This window comes from Myxocyprinus asiaticus, chromosome 12, assembly GCF_019703515.2.
Source record: "Myxocyprinus asiaticus isolate MX2 ecotype Aquarium Trade chromosome 12, UBuf_Myxa_2, whole genome shotgun sequence".
NCBI classification, from domain to species: domain Eukaryota; kingdom Metazoa; phylum Chordata; class Actinopteri; order Cypriniformes; family Catostomidae; genus Myxocyprinus; species Myxocyprinus asiaticus.
In genome coordinates, this window is record NC_059355.1 from 37,214,234 (window position 1) to 37,232,430 (window position 18,197).

Consider the following 18,197-nt stretch of genomic DNA (forward strand, 5'->3'; position numbering starts at 1 on the left):
TGAGGCATTTTTGTCATGTTCAGTGGCATTATAGCTCCAAGCCCTGGTTCATTTCTTACTGACACAAACACATGTGCACAGATTTAGGCTTTTAGAATAAGGTACTGTTGCCCATTTGAATGTTTTCTGGGCTGGATTTGGGCATGTTTCGACAAGTGAGCCTCATAATTGAACCACAGCAGAAGTGTGTGTGTTTGTGTGTTCAAAATTCAAATCTCTCTTGCACTTTTTCTCATTCTTAGACACTATTGTAACACAATCTAAAGTTCAGTGCAATACAATGCGCATGCACATATACAGTGTGAGTGTTTGTGTGCACATATAAGTCTTGATGAGTGTATGTTTGTTAAGTTTCTATATTGCAGTCAGAGGCTTAGTCATATCATTGGTTTTCAACAGAAGTGAGTGGAGCCCTGATGTTATACAAGACTAATCAGTTTCAACCTTAATTATTACTATAACCTATAAACTTCATCTTGGTCATGTTGAGAAATTCAAAATTAAATTCCACAATAACTCAAGTCTCAAAATTGAAAAATAATACCTAGTGTTTTGTATGTGTTTCTGGTAATTACTTTTACTGCAGAGGTTACAGATTACCTTTGCATGAGAACTTGAGCACGATTGTACAAAAAAGTGCTAAGGGCAGCACCCATAAAGGTTCCTTTGGGGCAAATTCTGAATGGCATGCTACTCATAGGGTCGTTCTTGGCAAAGGTAAACAACTAAATCTCTTCACAAAGGGCCCTTCTACAAGGCGGTCAGTGAAGTATACTTATGATGGTCTCTTAATTTAGCTGTTTATGATCTTGGGTGGCACACCTTCCTGATTCTATTTGAAACCTGTGGTAATTTAAGATCTTGCCTATATTTCAAACGCTTTATTATTCTCGTACACCCAAGGAGTATTAGCTGAAAATATCCCTTAGTTACCAACAAAAGTTATTTTCAGATTTTTTTTTTTTACAGCTATAAACATTAATTGCTGCTAATTTATCAAGGTAGTATTCCAAGGGTTCTAATTGCATGAAAATATTTTTTTCTTAACCATACTCAGTCATATTTAAAATGCTTCGAAAAAACAACTAAAGGACAAGCTTCAGAAACTTGATTATTTATTTGTTGGACTAAAAACATTTTAAGGTATAGATTAAGAAGTAAAAGAACTGCAGTATACATGTAACTCTTCGTCCTTGAAATCCTCAATCACAATGTTGAATACAAAACTCGAAGCATGACAAATTATTACCAGAATAGAACAAGCAACAATTAGGTAAAATGACAGACCACACAGAAATTCATACAGAGAGGATCTCTTAGATAAAATTGTATGCTCTGCACATCTGCAGCAAACTTGTTAACATGAATTAAGTTTGAGTGAGCTTTAACCTGTTGATGCTCATTGACCCTACCCATGGGTTTGACTTTTACTTTGCTTAAATTAGTTCACATTTACCATATAGTGTGCTGTTCAAAGTTGTTCGTAATGTTGACAAATTATACATCTTTATAATATGTCAACATTATTAACTCTTTTTTTTTTTTTTGACTAGACTATATAGTATATGTGAACTAATTTAAGCAAAGTGACATCAGTTCTGGGGGGGGGAGGTGCATGCACATCTCTTCATCCTCAAAAGGTTAAGTACACAGCAGCTTCCTATATTGCAAAATAATGATCTGGTAAACTGAAAATGAAGCAACATTTTTACAAGCAAGTATTGTCATTATTTCCTTAGTGCTGTACACAAAAATACAGATGTTTTGCTTCATTACTGAACAAATCACCTAACAGAAAAGTCATAATATTGATTGTCTGTCTTTTTTAGGCTGTGTCTGTGGGGTTGCCATGGCCCCTTTCTTGAGAATTGAATTTAATGCCTATGATCTTGGCACATTCTCTCCGATGGCTGAGGCACCTTTCTGTGCCGTCAAAATGAAGGAAGCTCTTAGCACTGGTGGGTAAATTTGTGTGTAATTTATGTATGTGTGTAAATTAAAATTGGAGGCAATATCAGCTGTAATTTAAACATATTTTTCTTAACTCATTTGATTGGTCTGCCAAAGGTTAAAATATTTTTAAAAAGTTTTCATTTCTAAGATAACTAGATGTCACTGAATTTAATGTGCAAAGTAATGAGGTCATATCACAATAATGTAGCTATACTACAGTTTGAAATGTTTATCGCTGCATATTGCATACTGCTTTACATACTACTTTTAAAACAAAGTAGGGAGCATACATTGCCCTTGTTAAGATTATGACTGATAACTTCAGTTCAGTTTCAATTCCCTTTTCTTTTAAGAGCGAGGAAAAACGTTGATCCAGAAAAAGCCCACCATGTTTCCTGCCTGGCGATCCAGTTTTGATGCACATATTTACGAAGGACGTGTCATACAAGTACTACTCATGAGAACTGCAGAGGAACCATTAGCTGAAGTCACAGTGGGTGTTTCCGTATTGGCAGAACGATGCAAGAAAGCTAACGGACGTGCAGAATTTTGGGTATGTGATAAAAATGTGGTACTTGTGTTTGTGTGTTCGCTTTCTCAACCGTGCATGATTAAAATTCTCACCCCATTTTTAGGTTGATTTGCAGCCTTCAGGGAAGGTTATGATGTCTGTACAGCTCTTTTTGGAGGATACAGATACAGGTTAGACACTACCACTCTTTCTCATCAATAAAACATGCTTTTTCTCTCTTTCTACAGTTGTCATTTAGTATTCACGATCCTGAAAATAATGCCAAGAATGGTTGCATTATTTGTCGTGAGCTATGGGAGGAGTCATTCTTATCTGATCACATTTGTGTATTTGTGTGTGTGAATCCATTTGGACTCCCTTAAAGTTCTGAGCATACGAATGTCTCTGCAAACATGTCAGAACAACTCATCTTTGCATTTCTTTGGTCTTTTTCAATCAATCCCTCCTTCATTCTTTGCACCCTTTCCTCTCTTGTGTTTTATTGTTGTTCACTTTAAGAATCTAAACTCCAAATACTCCACTGTAGATTTTGCATTTGTTTATAATATGCACATGACACAGCAAAGATGTAACCAAATATTATTATTTTTTTTCAGGGGAGATGGTCAAAGGTAAAACTTTAAGATTAATACACATTGAAAATCCCATTTTGATCAATTGCTATTCTGAATGCTGGGGTAGGACATTTTCCTCAATATACAGTATATAGTGGTAATTATGGCCCTGGGACATAGTAACAACAGTATGAGGATACAAATATAACCTGAAATTGCTGTCAAATAATTTGATGTCATCTGCTTGGTTCTGCTTTCATCCTGTCTAGTCTTTCTTGTTCTCTTTTATTCTTAGAGTGTCATCAGTCAATAGTGTCGGAGGAGGAGGCACCGACTCTTAATCGTCGTCGCGGAGCTATTAAACAGGCTAAGATTCACTTCATCAAGAACCATGAGTTCATCGCCACCTTCTTCAGACAGCCCACTTTCTGCTCTGTCTGCAGAGATTTTGTTTGGTGAGGTGTCAGTGTTCATATACAGTATGTGTGTGTTGTGTGTGCTTGAGTAGAATTTTGTTCTGGATTTTATTATTTAGATTTTACAGTTATACATAAAATGTTCTCTTTATGATCCACAGGGGTCTCAATAAACAAGGTTACAAGTGTCGACGTAAGTATATATTGCTGTTTTATGCTAACATGCTGAACACTCACCCACATAGTACTAAGATTTCCTCAGTCATGGGAAACCCAAAATATCAGGGAATTTTAAAACTGTGTTTTCCAGGCCTGGAAAAGGAATGGAAATTAATAAAATCTCCAAAGTCACAATTTTTATGAAATATTTGTTTTCCCTTATGCTCTTCTCCTAAAATATTTCATGGACTAGACAGTTTTTTTTGTACAGCAAAACTAGCTTGTAAGCCATAGTTACATCTGAGATGTGAGCAAATTGTTAATTTGTGTTGGTTCTTTTCAATGAATCGGTCAAACTGGTTCACAAATCAGTCTGAACTTGATCTGTATAAATGTGAATAATTAAAAAAAAATCATTATCCAATAATCACTAACAACTGGAAAGGTCATGGAAAAGTAATGGAAATTCATTGGTCAAAACGTTTGTGACAGACACTGGCAGACAAACATATGTTTTTAGTAAGAATGGACTTTAAAGAGGGACATATGAAAATTGTTGCTTCCCTTTGTTCAATGGTTATTTGCTTTATCTAGAACAAAGCCAACAGTGTATACCTGCACAGCCTCTGAAAGCCTGTCTCAGTAACGTGCCCATCTTAACAGTAATATTTTTCTCCCACAGAATGCAATGCGGCCATCCACAAGAAGTGTATTGATAAAATTATTGGAAGGTGCACAGGCACGGCAACCAATAGTCGAGACACCATGGTATATAGTGTTTAAGGTGTATGACAGTTTTTCATAATACATTTTTAGTTTTTTCAAAACTAATTTAAAGTTTGTGTATGCATACAGTTTCAGAAGGAGCGTTTTAAAATTGACATGCCACATCGCTTTAAGACCTACAATTACATGAGTCCCACCTTTTGTGACCATTGTGGCAGTCTGCTGTGGGGTCTTGTCAAACAGGGTCTCAAATGTGAGGGTGAGTATGCCATTTGTGGACATATAGGGCTGGTCATTGAGACAGATTTCCCGATTTGATTCGATTCTGATTCACAAGCTCTCAATCTGATTTCAATACAATTTGATTCTAATTCATTTAGGTATATTTTAGTTATAATGTCAATTTTGAATGCATATGAAATAAATTATCTCAGCTAATGCTGTAAAGTATACAGGGAACTTTCTGACTCAGGGCTCCAGACTGCAACTAAAATGGTTGCAAATGCGACCAAAAATAATTGATTGCGACAATAATTTAAAACAGCGGGCAGTCATGTGCACTTCATCTTTATTAGCACACTTGGTTGCAGTTGGTTAATGTTGTGTCTATATTGTACACCTATATACACAGAATGGCAAAATGTCTGGCAGTTTATTAATTATTTCCTTTATTAAGTTATTTTATTCAGTTTACTTGCATGCAGGCATATAAATTGTAGTGTACTATAGGTTCGGTTTGAATAATTTTGATTTGCTTTTGTGTCTTTTCAATAATCTCCTTATTATTTAATGTTGTACTGCACACAGAGCCGCTGAGCTCAGCGTGAGCCACGTGGCAAAAATAGGCTTAACACTGAAATTATCTGCTCACTGCCACGTCTGGGACGCGTCACCTCGCGACTCACGCTTGCTGTGTAAATGGTGTCATCTGTTAATATGGGTGGCGAAACATATGCTCCGTTCCCCTCACAGCCCAGTAAGCACTAGAGAGTCATGACCAAATGACTTTTTTGAACCGGGTGTTTTTCATGAATCTCCCGAAAAGAACTGAGGGTGTGAAGTGAACTTGGGAGCTTACGTTAGGAGTTATCAGAGTCTCAGCGAATCATTTGTCAGTGTGTTCACAACTGGGAGCGCAGACATTTCAAAATAAGAGCCCCATGTGTATTTCGGGCTTCTTTATAATTAAAAGTTCCACACCACTTGAAGGGAAGTATTAAATAAAAATATTTTATCTCTTATATTTGTATAATTATTATGAAAGTAGTGTGAACATTGATGAGACAAAAGGGGAATGCAAACTTACGTATCTTTTCAACTATATATACTGTTTATTAAACCTCCAATTAATGGGTTATCAGCTGTCTCCTGCTTTCTATCTAGTTTCTGAACAACAATCTAAATCAAGCAATTATGATTTGGCGACTAAAAACAGCCATCAGTTGCTATTTATTTAATGGATATAATAATCAACACAACCAACATTAATCTAAACTTGAAAGTAAAAGATTGATTTTGAGATTTTAAGAATCGATATCAGGATTGTTCAAATGAATATTATGATTAATCAGATAATCTATATTTTTACCCAGCCCTATGGAAGGATGTCCAAAATTAACTTGCCATCAAACTGTATTTTGCATTATTTATTTATTTGTCCCCTTTTGACATGATTTTGTTCCTCGTATTTTCGTTTTGGTAAATTGTGTCCCTACATGGAGAAAAAAATATTTTTTATAGTAAATTTTCCATTGTGGTAAATGATAGTCACTGATCTTGTCTTTAGTAGACTGGCTGAATCTCTTTGATTTGATTTGCTGATGTCACTTATGTCTTTGAGAGGTCAAATGAGTTATTTCTTTGCCATTTAATCCATTTTGTTATGTTGCAATTTCTACAAAATGTACTGAGCAAAGCAAACTTTAACTTACATTTGGCACTTGGCAAGTTCATTTTGCATCCTCATTTTATGTTTGTAATTGTCTACTTTCTCTCAGACTGTTCCATGAATGTCCATCACAAGTGCCAGACTAAAGTGGCCAACCTTTGTGGCATTAACCAAAAACTATTGGCAGAGGCTCTTACTCAAGTCAGTCAGGTGTGTATATGCACACAGTTATGGTTTAGAGTACAGAAAGAAAATGATCAGGAATTGAGATACATTTTGTATGCATGCTGCCATAGAAATCCACAAAAAGACCTGAAGAGAGACCCAACACCCAGGATGTTGCTGTTTACCAAGATTTTAACAAAAGCCCTGGACCTGAAGTTAATGGTGAGTATTTGTTTTGATGATTATGATAATTACAAATATGATGGCGATCTGATAGTAATGATGTTTTATTCTAGATGGGGCTCCTTATGGTCATCTATGGGAGGGTTTGAGTCCTCGCCCCCCCTCTCGAAACACCCACCAAACACGTATCACTGCTGAGCAATTTACTTTCCATAAAGTCCTGGGAAAGGGAAGTTTTGGCAAGGTAACACATCCTCTCAAACACACATAGTTATGTGCACACATGCTCAAGATCATGCGCACACAGGTTTACATTCTGTCTTGCTTTCTGTCAGGTGTTGTTGGCTGAGCTAAAGGGCACTGGAGAATGGTTTGCGGTGAAGGCGTTAAAGAAAGATGTGGTGTTGATAGATGATGATGTGGAGTGTACCATGGTGGAGAAACGAGTGCTGGCTCTCGCCTGGGACAATCCATTTCTTACACACCTATACTCCACTTTTCAGACCAAGGTGCACCTACACACACACACACACACACAAAAAAAAAAGTGTTTAAACAAACAAGTTAAATCTCTCAGACTAAGAGAGTTGAAAAATCACAATTAAAACCGGGCGATATATATTATAGAATATTCACAATATTATCTTGATGATATTGCTGCTGATATAAAATTAAACAATACCATGAATATCGCCATGATTGTGGTGCTTTTTATTTGCTGTCATTAGACTAATTTTATGATCCTTCAGGGCTGCACAAATATTAAATAACAATCAAAATTGTAGTTTTGTCAAATGTGATTATTAAACCACAAACACCTGCGATTTATATTCAATTATTAAATGGTCTGAGTGAACTGATGACACAACGTTATGTGTACATGTTCGGTGATCAAGACGCACTCTTAAGTGGTCTCGGAGCAGATTATGTGCATTGTGAAAGCAAAGCGCTGCAGGTTCACACATGTATGCAATTCCAAACATTTTTAACAGCTACAAGTTATTATACAGATCTAAAATCAGAACATGATATCAAAGAAAAGTAGGAGGTGACAGCGTTTCAGAAGATTTGGAATGAGCAACATTGTAAACTGTAAAATAAACACTGAACTCCTGGGTTCCACCAAAATAATTGTTCCAGGGGCCTCATGTATAAACGTTGCATACGCACAAAAATGTTGCGTACACCAGTTCTCACACTCACAATAGGATTGAAAAAAATTAAACTTGACATGAAAATGTGCGCAACGCCACGCAAGCTCCTTGCGTACGCACTTTTACTGTGTGTGAATTGGCAACTCCAACTGGACAAGTAATGAACTGAACAGACTGATTATTAACTCTGCTTTTCATTTAATACACCGCATTTAGAAATAAAATGATGTAGTTAAGCGCTTGAATCAGAAGTAGGTTATGAAAACCCTGTTTGCAGTCTTAAACATTATGAAAAAAACTTTTGCCATTCAGCTGTTTTTCAGATATAAATTAAGTCAAAAATAAAACTAAAGGCAAGCTTGCACATTTTATTAAATAAAAAAAAAAGCTCTTTTAGTAATCCGATAGACAATAGTTTAACATAGCACAAATCATTTTAATCATCTTTTTGTTTTTTTCCAGTATTAAATATTTAACTTAGATTTATGCCTGCAACAATAAAAATAATTTGCTATGGGATATTCAAGATATATTCTCTAAAAACAAGTTAATATCTTAAATAATGTTTCTCCAGCATGTAATTTATGGGCACAGTCTGTATTATCTCCTATGTTCATAGTTTCTCATAGCCGTTAAATGCGGTAGTCACATGTCTGGATGGCGATATGCATATGATAATTGTATGTAAATGAGGTTATGCATAGTAAAACGGGCGTTGTACACTCTATATATGGTTATTTTGGGGAGGAGATGGGTGGGTAATCGCATGCATGAACGCACAATCTTGCGAGGGATTTATAAAGGGAACTGTTCTCAGGTTCTGGTGTACGAATGGTTTTATAAATTTGATTTTTGTTTGTGCGCAAAATTCGACTTTTGTGCTTCGCACATATTTAGGATGAAATCTACGCAGAGTTTTACACATGAGGCCCCTTGTGAAGTAAATATGACAAAAATACTATTTTACAAACCACATATAATCTTCATAATAATAATAATAATAACAAAAATAAATATAGCTGCAAGCAGGGGGCCAAGCCCTTATGGCATTCATTAAGCACAAAGCAGTGAGCTCTGGGATAACATAGACACAACTTTAAGACTAGCTGAGGTGGGATTCAAACCAAGTTTCATCTGGTCTTCTGAACCAACACCCAATTCTTTATCAACATCTCAATCTCAACACTGCCAAAGAGACATGTCAAGTTTAGAGTAAGCACTCAAGTGTCAGTCAGCATGCTAACATATTAGCATGCTTAGTTCACGTTGCATACAGATGGCATTGGTATCAAGTAGCCTCACAAATGCGTTGATTAGCATGTTAATCAATTAGTATGCTAGTCGATTAGCATGCAAAGCTTATGTTGCCTACTCATAGCATTACGATCATATAGCCTTAGGAGATAGAATACCCTACAGTTAGCATGCTAACTGATTAGCACTGATGTTGCATACAGATAGCATTATGATCAAATAGCCTAAAAGATAGACTACCCTACAGTTATCACGTTAACCGATTAGCATTCTAAGCTATCACAGCATGTAGCATGATAGCCATGCTAAACAGAATTTTTTCTTTGAACTGCAGGTGATGCTGTCTCCAAACTGCTCAGGTACATTCAGAATATGATGTCAATGATGCATACAGTTTTTTTAATAAATCTGACAATGCACTCAGAAGATGTGTCTATAAAAATGGAACTAACGGAACTATAAGAACAACAATAAGAATACCAGAAATAGAAAATTATCCAGGATAAGCACTGCTACTATTCAGTGAGCACAATACAAAGATCACTAGTACAATATAACATCAACTCTTAACACTGGTCCAAGTGGGAATCAAACCCAAGACCCTTGAAACTATAATCCAATGCTTTAACACACTGAGGTTCTCACCCGACATGCCCATGGAGTGGTAAAGAGACTTCCTGAGGTTAGAGTCAGCACACAAGTGTAGGTTATTTCTTTTAAACTATAGGTGGTGGTGTCTCCAAACTGCTTAAGTATCATCCGGACATGATGTCGATGATACATAACCTATATTTAATGTATCCTGGATAGCATTTTCTTTTATCATGCATAGTTTTGTTCATGGTTTTCAAGTATAAATGAATTTATCAAGTGACATTATTTTTTGTTGTTGATGTCAACAAAAAAAAATTCTCTTCCCACTTTTTTTAAAAGTTGATGAGCATATTTATTTATATAAGCCCAATATATTTATTATCCAGTTTATTTCCTAATCTCAAACATTATTCTAACAGAACATATATTACAAAGGAGGAGAACTTTATTCATAATTTGTCCACAAGTCTTGGAGGTCCAGATGTTAAAGCCCTTTATTTATTTGGCCTTATATTTACAGTGTAATGACATAGTACAGGCATAAGACCATGATGGACCCTCATTACCATGGCTAGGTCAATCTAGCTAGTCTTTCTAATAATAATAATAATAAATTATAGTGTTCATGAAAAATAGGATAGATTCTACCTAATAGAGTATTTAATATGAAACTAAAACATTTGTCAAAAGATCACATTTACAGTTACTACTGTAAAATCGTGAAACATTTTTGTATGGGTAATGATGTAATTTTAAAAACAACAACTTTATTTTGGCACATAGCACAGTGTTGCTATGTTCCACCTCACTGCTGTGTATAATGTCAGGTCTGCCTGTTTGAGAGGTTTGACTTCCTCCATAGTGATTTAAATTAGAAAAATTCTCACTAGAATTCAAATGAGCGTTGATGCGCGGTGAGCGCGCACGCCAGAGATACAGTTGATCAGAGAGCAGATCAGTGGCGCGAGTTGTTCCATTACACTCGTGCAAAAAACAAGCTTAATCGCACCGCGAAAGTATCGCGTTGCAGATGAGAAGCCTTTTTTGTATAAAGCGCTGAAATTTCACTTCGGCAAAAATGTCATGTTCTTTCCCTGCTGTCTGCGACCCAGTCCGAATAGGCCTGCGGCCCACTTTTGGTTCGTGACCCATCAGTTGAGAAACACTGATCTAAATGATGCATTCCAGTTATCTTTTTAAAAGATATCACTTTTTAATCAAATTAAATATGGCTGAGAGACAGAATGGCTGATATAGGTAAAATTGGTATCATTTAAATCCTCATGACCCACAGAATCCAGAGACACCAACCTCATACGGACATATGGTTAAAACGTTACAAGCAAAAAATATACATTTGTCATATTTCTTGACCCATAGGCGGCGCTGTCTCCAAACTGTGCATGTTCCCTCTGATCATGGTCCTCGTTAAGCATACAAAGTTTTGTTTTGATAGGACAAAGCACTGCCGAGATTTAGCCTTGCATCCTATTTTGCGTCAACCTCGTAACTTTGCGATGCTGTAACTTTTAAACAAAGGAAAAAATCTAAATTCCATATGATTTAATCGTGTGGCTTAGTCTGGAGATAATTTTGAGACCTTGCTTGGCAGAATTGGGCACTGTTTGAAGGAATAGTAGTGAAAAAACAATAGCGGCTACTGTAATGGGAGGAGTTATAATGTATATGGGTTCATTTTAATCATCAGGAGGAGAATAATCAGACAAAAAAATTTGTTTCTAGGATAAATGGTTCACAGGATACACACAAAAGAAAAGTGAATTTTTGATGTGGTGGTGGTGCTATAGAGTTTCTATTAGAAACTCCAAATTTTGCGTGGGGTCTATTCATGCCGTTTATCATTTTCCTACGTACGGTTCTATGGGCTACAGCTGCAAGCAGTAATCACGGGGCCAAGCACAAACATGGCAACCACTGCACAACACTAAGCACAACCCAAAGAGCACATATGATATACAGACCAAGCAAACACGACAGTTCGCCCCCAGGACAGAATTCAAACCTAGGACTTTCCTCAGTTCAGAGAACAATCCACTGGAACAATCCACTGCACCAGAGATGCACAAGTTTGTAACTCAACAAAGGGTCATACCAAGCTTAGAGCAACACAGCCCAGCGTAGCAGTCATCATAATCGGCTTCATTTTCATGTAACTTTTCAACAAAAATGAAAATCACAATTGATTGCGGAAAAGCCCAGCAACCATTCAGTGAGCACAATATAAAATCTAAAGAACTACATAAATTTGTAATGCATGACTTGCTGAGGTGGAGATTGAACCCACAACCCTTGGAACTAGAACCTTACATTCTGTGCCACTCAGTCAACATAGCTTAGCCATGGCAAAGAGACATGCCAATTTTAGAGTCAGCACACACGTGTGGGTTATTTTTCAAACTTTAGGTGGCGCTGTCTCCAAACTGCTCAGGTGTCCTCAGGACATGATATCAAAGATGCATGCAAGTTTTTTTTTTTTTTTTTAAATCTGACAAAGCATTCAAGAGATATATATACTCTCTTGATGATTCAATGGACACCATATAAATCAGAATGGTTTCGAATCTGTGCTTTTCCTTTCACAGGCCAGTGTGCTATCCACTTCACTAAACTGCCACAACATGGACAGTCACCAAAGGGACATACCATGCAGAGAATAAATCACAGCCAAGCAAAACAGTCACCATGATCAACTTTGTATTCATGTTACTTTTCAACAGATTCAAATTCAGAAATTGATTGTGGGAAGCCCAACAATCATTCAGTAAGCACAACACAAAAATCATCATAACAACAACTTTACACAGCATGACTTGCAGAGGTGGGATCTGATCCCCGGACCTTTTGAACTATAAACTAGCACTTAACCCACTGCGTCACTTAGTTCACATGGCAATTATAAAGCAAAGAGACATCCAGAGTCAGCACACAAATGTAGGTTATCTTTTGAACTATAGGTGGCGCTGTATCCGAACTTCTCAGTCATCCTTAGGAAATGGTGTCAATGATGCATACCAATTTCCTAAAAGATTTATCACATTTTTTTAAAATAAATTCAATATGGCGGAGAGGCAGTATGGCTGATATGGTAACAATTTGTATCGTTGGAATCCTCATGACCCACAGAATCCATAGACACTAACCTCATGTTTTTAGGACATACAGTTTAAAAGTTACGAGCAAAAATAGCAATTTTGCACATTTTGACCCATAGGTGGCGCTGTCTTCAAACTGTGCATGCTCCCTCAGATCAATGTCTTGATGAAGCATACCAAGTTCAATTTCAATAGGACAAACCGTTGCAGAGATGTAGCCTCATCCATTTTCACGTCAACCTCATTTACTTTGTGTTCACAGAACTTTTCAGCGGGTGGAAATCAAAATTCTGTATGATTCATTCTGTGTGGCTCAGTCTGCAGATTCTTTTGAACCATTGTTTGGGCAAATCAGATGATATGTAAAGGAATTGTAGTGAAAAAAAATATAGATGTCATAATCCATGATTGCGGCCACAGTAAAGGGCAGAGTTTTAATGTATGGGATTCATTTTAATCTTCAAGAGGAGACAAATCAGTTTGCAAACATTATTTTGTTTCCAAGACAAACAGTTCACAAGATATGCACAAAAGGAAAGTTAATTTTTGACATGGTGGTGGCGCTATAGAGTTTGTCCTAGAGACCCCAAACTTTGTGTGGGCTTTATTCATGCCCATCCCTATCAGTGTACCAAATTTAGTAATTTTCCTATGTACGGTTCTTTGGGCTGTCATAGACTCCCATTGGGGAGGAATAATAATAATAATAATAATGGATACAATAGGGTCCTTAGCACCTTCGGTGCTTGGCCCCTAATAATTCAGTATTATATTGTATCTTGAGAGTATTCAACTGGCTCCAAAAATGAGTGAACTTATAGTTTCTGCACACCCTGTTCATTCACAAAATAGTAAAAAAAAATATTTTTTTACTGTATTGTTGTTTTAGTGCATCTAAATGAAAATTATTAAATGTCGTTCTTGTGTTCATTTAGGGAAAAAACATGCCTTTTATTTTTAGATTTGTGTTTCATGCATTAAACATTTTGAGTATATTTGTCTACAATGGCTGTTTGGTTAAAAAAATGGAGTTCCTCTGATAAAAACAAACACGTAATGCCATTTCAGAACAAATACATAATTATTGAGATATACAACACATTGAATATCATCAATAAGATGAAAAATATTGTGGTGCAATGTTTAGAGCCATATCGCTCAGCCCTAGTCACAATGTGCTAACAGTTTAATGGACATTGCTAACTACTCCATTTCATATTCATTAGTTTTAGCATTTAACAAACATTGATGTTGTTTCAAAGCCAAGCACAACAACACTGATAAGGCAACACCTCAGTTTTAAACCAACTGACGACTGACAAAGGACCACCAAATAATTTGGACGTGACGATTTAAAAGTGGAGGTGAAAGGTAGAGGTTTTTTCCATACCATACTCGCCCACTCTCACAAGTTTCTATCCTGCACCCATAGGCGCCGTGTTCACTAGCTTCCTGCCTGTAGTGATTTATTTCGCGACTGCTCCCGTTCTCGTTCCCACAATGCCACATTTGTTTTCACATAGAGCAAAAGCCATACAAATAGACAAGTGTACACAAAGAATGTTTTATTTGTCTATTATTGCTTTTATCAAATGGTGTGGAACATGATGCCCATCTGACTAGCGTGAGGTTGATTTTCAACACTAAATTGACCATTTGCTAGTCCAAGTTTCACATCCTTTGATGTCACAGTGTTTACGCTTTGTTCCGCCATTCTTCTAAAGCGCCATTGACTACCTGCATGGCCTGCTCTATATATTGGATAATTTGATCCATGTGCTGTGTGCACATTTTTGTGTCGTATTTGTTTATTGTTATCAAAAATAAATTAATAGTAAAATAAAATAATTATAAAATAAATTATTAGTAACTTTTTTTGTTTGTTTTTTGCATTCATTAATTCATAAAACAAAAAAATATATATCCACATTGGATTTTTCAGGCTATTCTCTGTCCGCCCGCTCACAACTCATTGATGTACCTTCTGCTCCCGCCTTCAACTCGGAAATGTAATCCCATGCGGAAAAAAATCTAATCGGGTTCTGCGGAAGTTCCACGGGAATGCAGACCTCTAGTGAAATACATAAGTAATAAGTGAAATGCATTCTGCGCTTATACCACAAATCATCACGGGAAGCTTCACCTACCTCATTTGGGTGTCAACCGAGTGTCTAATACAAACATGATGGAACCAGATAATGTGCATTACAAGGTCACACACATTTATTCATTGTTTGACTAGCTGTAAGTGCCATTTTGTTGTTAGCATTATTATTTAAATGTATTCACTGCAAGTTTATCTCTAAAAGGAGCACTTGTTCTTTGTGATGGAGTATTTGAATGGAGGAGACCTGATGTTTCATATACAGGAAAAAGGCCGCTTTGACCTTTACAGAACCACGTATGTCACACACATACATGTATACACCATAACAATAGTTTGTCTGTTTGTGATCCCTTACTTTGTTAATGGGCACAAGCTCATAGACTGAACTGGTTTAAAGAGTAATTGTATAAAATCTACTGCCAGGTTCTATGCAGCTGAAATAGTGTGTGGCCTGCAGTTCCTCCATTCCAAAGGTGTTATTTACAGGTACACACACATATACAAAATTTAGTATTACTTACACATGACTTCATAGGAAATTCACTGGACTGCTTTCTGGTACATGATTTTCACTGTTGCTCTCTTGTTTTGCTAGGGATCTTAAGCTGGATAACGTGATGTTAGACTGTGACGGTCACATAAAAATTGCTGATTTTGGGATGTGTAAGGAAAATGTGTTTGGGGACAATCGGGCCACAACCTTCTGTGGAACTCCAGATTACATCGCACCTGAGGTATGAAACACCCTCTTATGTAGGCTTACTCTCAAACCAACAGTTCCCTTGACTCATGGGCCAGTCATTCAGGACTTGATGTTTTTGTGTGTTAAATCACAGATTTTGTTAGGCCAGCAGTACTCGTTCTCAGTAGACTGGTGGTCATTTGGTGTGCTAGTGTATGAGATGCTGATTGGTCAATCTCCATTCCATGGTGATGACGAGGACGAGCTGTTTGAATCGATCCGAATGGACACACCCCATTACCCCCGCTGGATCACAGTGGATACAAAAGACATGCTAGAAAGGGTACACACAGCCAAAAAGTTACACACATTTTCACAATGCACAATCCATTCAATTTGTCATCCTTTGTTTTCCCTCTTCTATTCATGTACAGCTCTTTGAGCGTGATCCGTCACGCCGTTTAGGGATTGTTGGTAATATACAAGCTCACTTGTTCTTCAAGACTGTCAATTGGTCTGCTTTGGAAAGGAGGGAAGTCGAGCCCCCCTTTAAGCCAAAAGTGGTATGTTTTCTCTCTCGTCTTACATCTCCTTTTTTTTTCTCTGTTTGTTTCATAATTTTATTCTGCTCTCATCTAATTGCAGAAAGCTCCAAATGACTGCAGTAACTTTGACCGGGAGTTTTTAAGTGAGAAACCCCGCCTCTCACACTGCGAGAAAGGCCTGATTGATTCCATGGACCAGAACGCTTTCGCAGGCTTCTCATTCGTTAATCCGAAAATGGAGCATATTCTGAAAAAGTGACATTTACAGTTGCTGTGATCAAGAAGAATAAGATCTAATATGATCATGGGATCATAGTATTCAGCCAGTACATCCAAACCAACAATGAGCATTCTCACAATTCATCATTCATCAGACCGGTATAAATAACTTATTTTCTTAATATGTTATATTGAAAAGGAGGTTGTTAGGCAAAATGATGGCAACAGTCACCATTCACTTTCATTTCATATGTTTTCCATAACATTCTGCCTAACATCTCCTTTTGTGTTCCATGGAATAAAGAAAGTCATAAGAGTTCAGAATAACATGAGGGTGAGTAAATGATGACAGAATTTTCATTTTTGGGTGAACTATTCCTTTAAAAGTCCTCAAATCTTATTTAACGAGAAAAGAAATCCTGAAAGTCTGCTTCTAAAGGAGCCCTTTAAATACTTGATTGCAGTATGTTGGACTTAGGGTGTCCCAATCTCAGTGCAATTTATAACTTGTCCTTGTAAAGTTAGGGTGTCTAAAAAATTACTTTGCTAAGTTTGTACAAACTTGACAGATAAGAGTGCAGGGAAAGTGCTGTTTGTCCAGTTTGGGAGAAAAGCAGTTCAAAGAAGTGTAAAAAAGAAAATAGGTCAGAGTTTATACAGATATTGTTTAAATTGATATGAGTTAATACGTGCATGCTAGTCATATTTATGTTGTACATTTCTGCTATGATGTGTCTGTTCCAGTGATGTGTGTGTGTGTGTGTGTGTATGTACTGTATTACTTGTGTTTACACAAAGGATCAACCACAATGTGTTGAGCGTAAGCTTTGTAAAGTGTTAGATGAATATATGGTATTTTAATTAGTTTGAAATAAGTCTGTATCTAGTACATAAATATAGTTCTTATCATATAATATAATCTTAGCTTTGTGTTTGATGTTTTAGTGTGTACATTTTAGCTGCATTTAAGATGATTTTTAAATAAAATATACGAATTAAGAGCAGATGATCAATAACATGTCTGTCTTAGGATGATAAAATTCACAGGGTCCAATAAATATTTCAGTGGTGAGAAAACTGTTGTGGATTTTAATTAGTATTTTCTCTCGATTTTGGCCTTGCTTGCCTTTTAGGTTTACTGTAATAATGATATACGTAAGATAATATTCTACTATCATTTTATTAATTTTTTATTTTAATGCCAGTGTTGCTTTGTGAAGGCAATACAGCAGTCGGTCAATGTTACAATTTTATCCTTAAGCATTGTTGTACAGTAAAATAATGCATGAATATATACTGTATTATTCTATCTATATAATGTAATAAATGAAACATTTATCTCTCCTGGTTGGTCGGTATACTTGACAGCCCATCATATTTATTATAACAATGGTCATTTAATTGTTTATTTAACAGCAATTAATAGTAATGTAATTAAAAACACTTAAAATACAATGATCTTGCCAGAGTTGTTGAACTGCATATTGTGCTGTTGCGCTCTCTGCATTACAGCGGTTGGGGTGTGTCGCCACCTGCTGGTGAAGTCAAGTCTGCCTCAATCACTGAAAATTATATGAACATTGAAAATTATGATAAAGAACAAAAATTTAAATTACCTTTTGTAATATTAATACTGAATAATACTCGATTCATATTGTCATTAAAATTATTAATATTCAATTTTATTTTAATATTGAATAATATAGATGTACTTTTTTTATTAGTCCAGTTATTTATTCAACAACATATTGACATCTCATAATAAACGAACAATAATAAAGAAATACCTAAATAAATGGCGATTTAATGGACAGTCTTATATGGCAAGTACTTTTAAAATGCATTTCTTAAAGTTCACTAAGTTTATGTTCCTAGTACTTATTTTTTAGATATAAGTAGGTATTTCAATAGTGACTAGTGTCTTTTTCAAACAGACATGTAACTATTTATGAG

The 18,197-nt window shown here is 36.2% G+C and overlaps 1 protein-coding gene across 2 annotated transcripts in view; it reads left to right on the forward strand.

The window, feature by feature from the left end:
- Nucleotides 1-17,588, forward strand: part of LOC127449299 (protein kinase C delta type-like) — a 29,158-nt gene extending 11,570 nt beyond the window's left edge. The window contains exons 1-19 of one of the 2 annotated variants that reach the window (XM_051712641.1): nucleotides 1,694-1,714; nucleotides 1,830-1,958; nucleotides 2,307-2,506; nucleotides 2,589-2,655; nucleotides 3,082-3,096; nucleotides 3,335-3,494; nucleotides 3,617-3,648; nucleotides 4,297-4,382; nucleotides 4,470-4,599; nucleotides 6,338-6,438; nucleotides 6,525-6,615; nucleotides 6,690-6,820; nucleotides 6,912-7,085; nucleotides 15,001-15,092; nucleotides 15,222-15,284; nucleotides 15,394-15,532; nucleotides 15,635-15,823; nucleotides 15,915-16,043; nucleotides 16,126-17,588. In XM_051712641.1, the coding sequence (XP_051568601.1) occupies nucleotides 1,850-1,958; nucleotides 2,307-2,506; nucleotides 2,589-2,655; nucleotides 3,082-3,096; nucleotides 3,335-3,494; nucleotides 3,617-3,648; nucleotides 4,297-4,382; nucleotides 4,470-4,599; nucleotides 6,338-6,438; nucleotides 6,525-6,615; nucleotides 6,690-6,820; nucleotides 6,912-7,085; nucleotides 15,001-15,092; nucleotides 15,222-15,284; nucleotides 15,394-15,532; nucleotides 15,635-15,823; nucleotides 15,915-16,043; nucleotides 16,126-16,284 (2,067 nt within the window). In that variant the 5' untranslated portion in view covers nucleotides 1,694-1,714; nucleotides 1,830-1,849 and the 3' untranslated portion in view covers nucleotides 16,285-17,588. Of the gene's footprint in view, nucleotides 1-1,693; nucleotides 1,715-1,829; nucleotides 1,959-2,306; nucleotides 2,507-2,588; nucleotides 2,656-3,081; nucleotides 3,097-3,334; nucleotides 3,495-3,616; nucleotides 3,649-4,296; nucleotides 4,383-4,469; nucleotides 4,600-6,337; nucleotides 6,439-6,524; nucleotides 6,616-6,689; nucleotides 6,821-6,911; nucleotides 7,086-15,000; nucleotides 15,093-15,221; nucleotides 15,285-15,393; nucleotides 15,533-15,634; nucleotides 15,824-15,914; nucleotides 16,044-16,125 lie in introns of those variants that run through there. The other variant, XM_051712640.1, reaches the window with a different exon arrangement.
- Nucleotides 17,589-18,197: the final 609 nt, after the last annotated feature.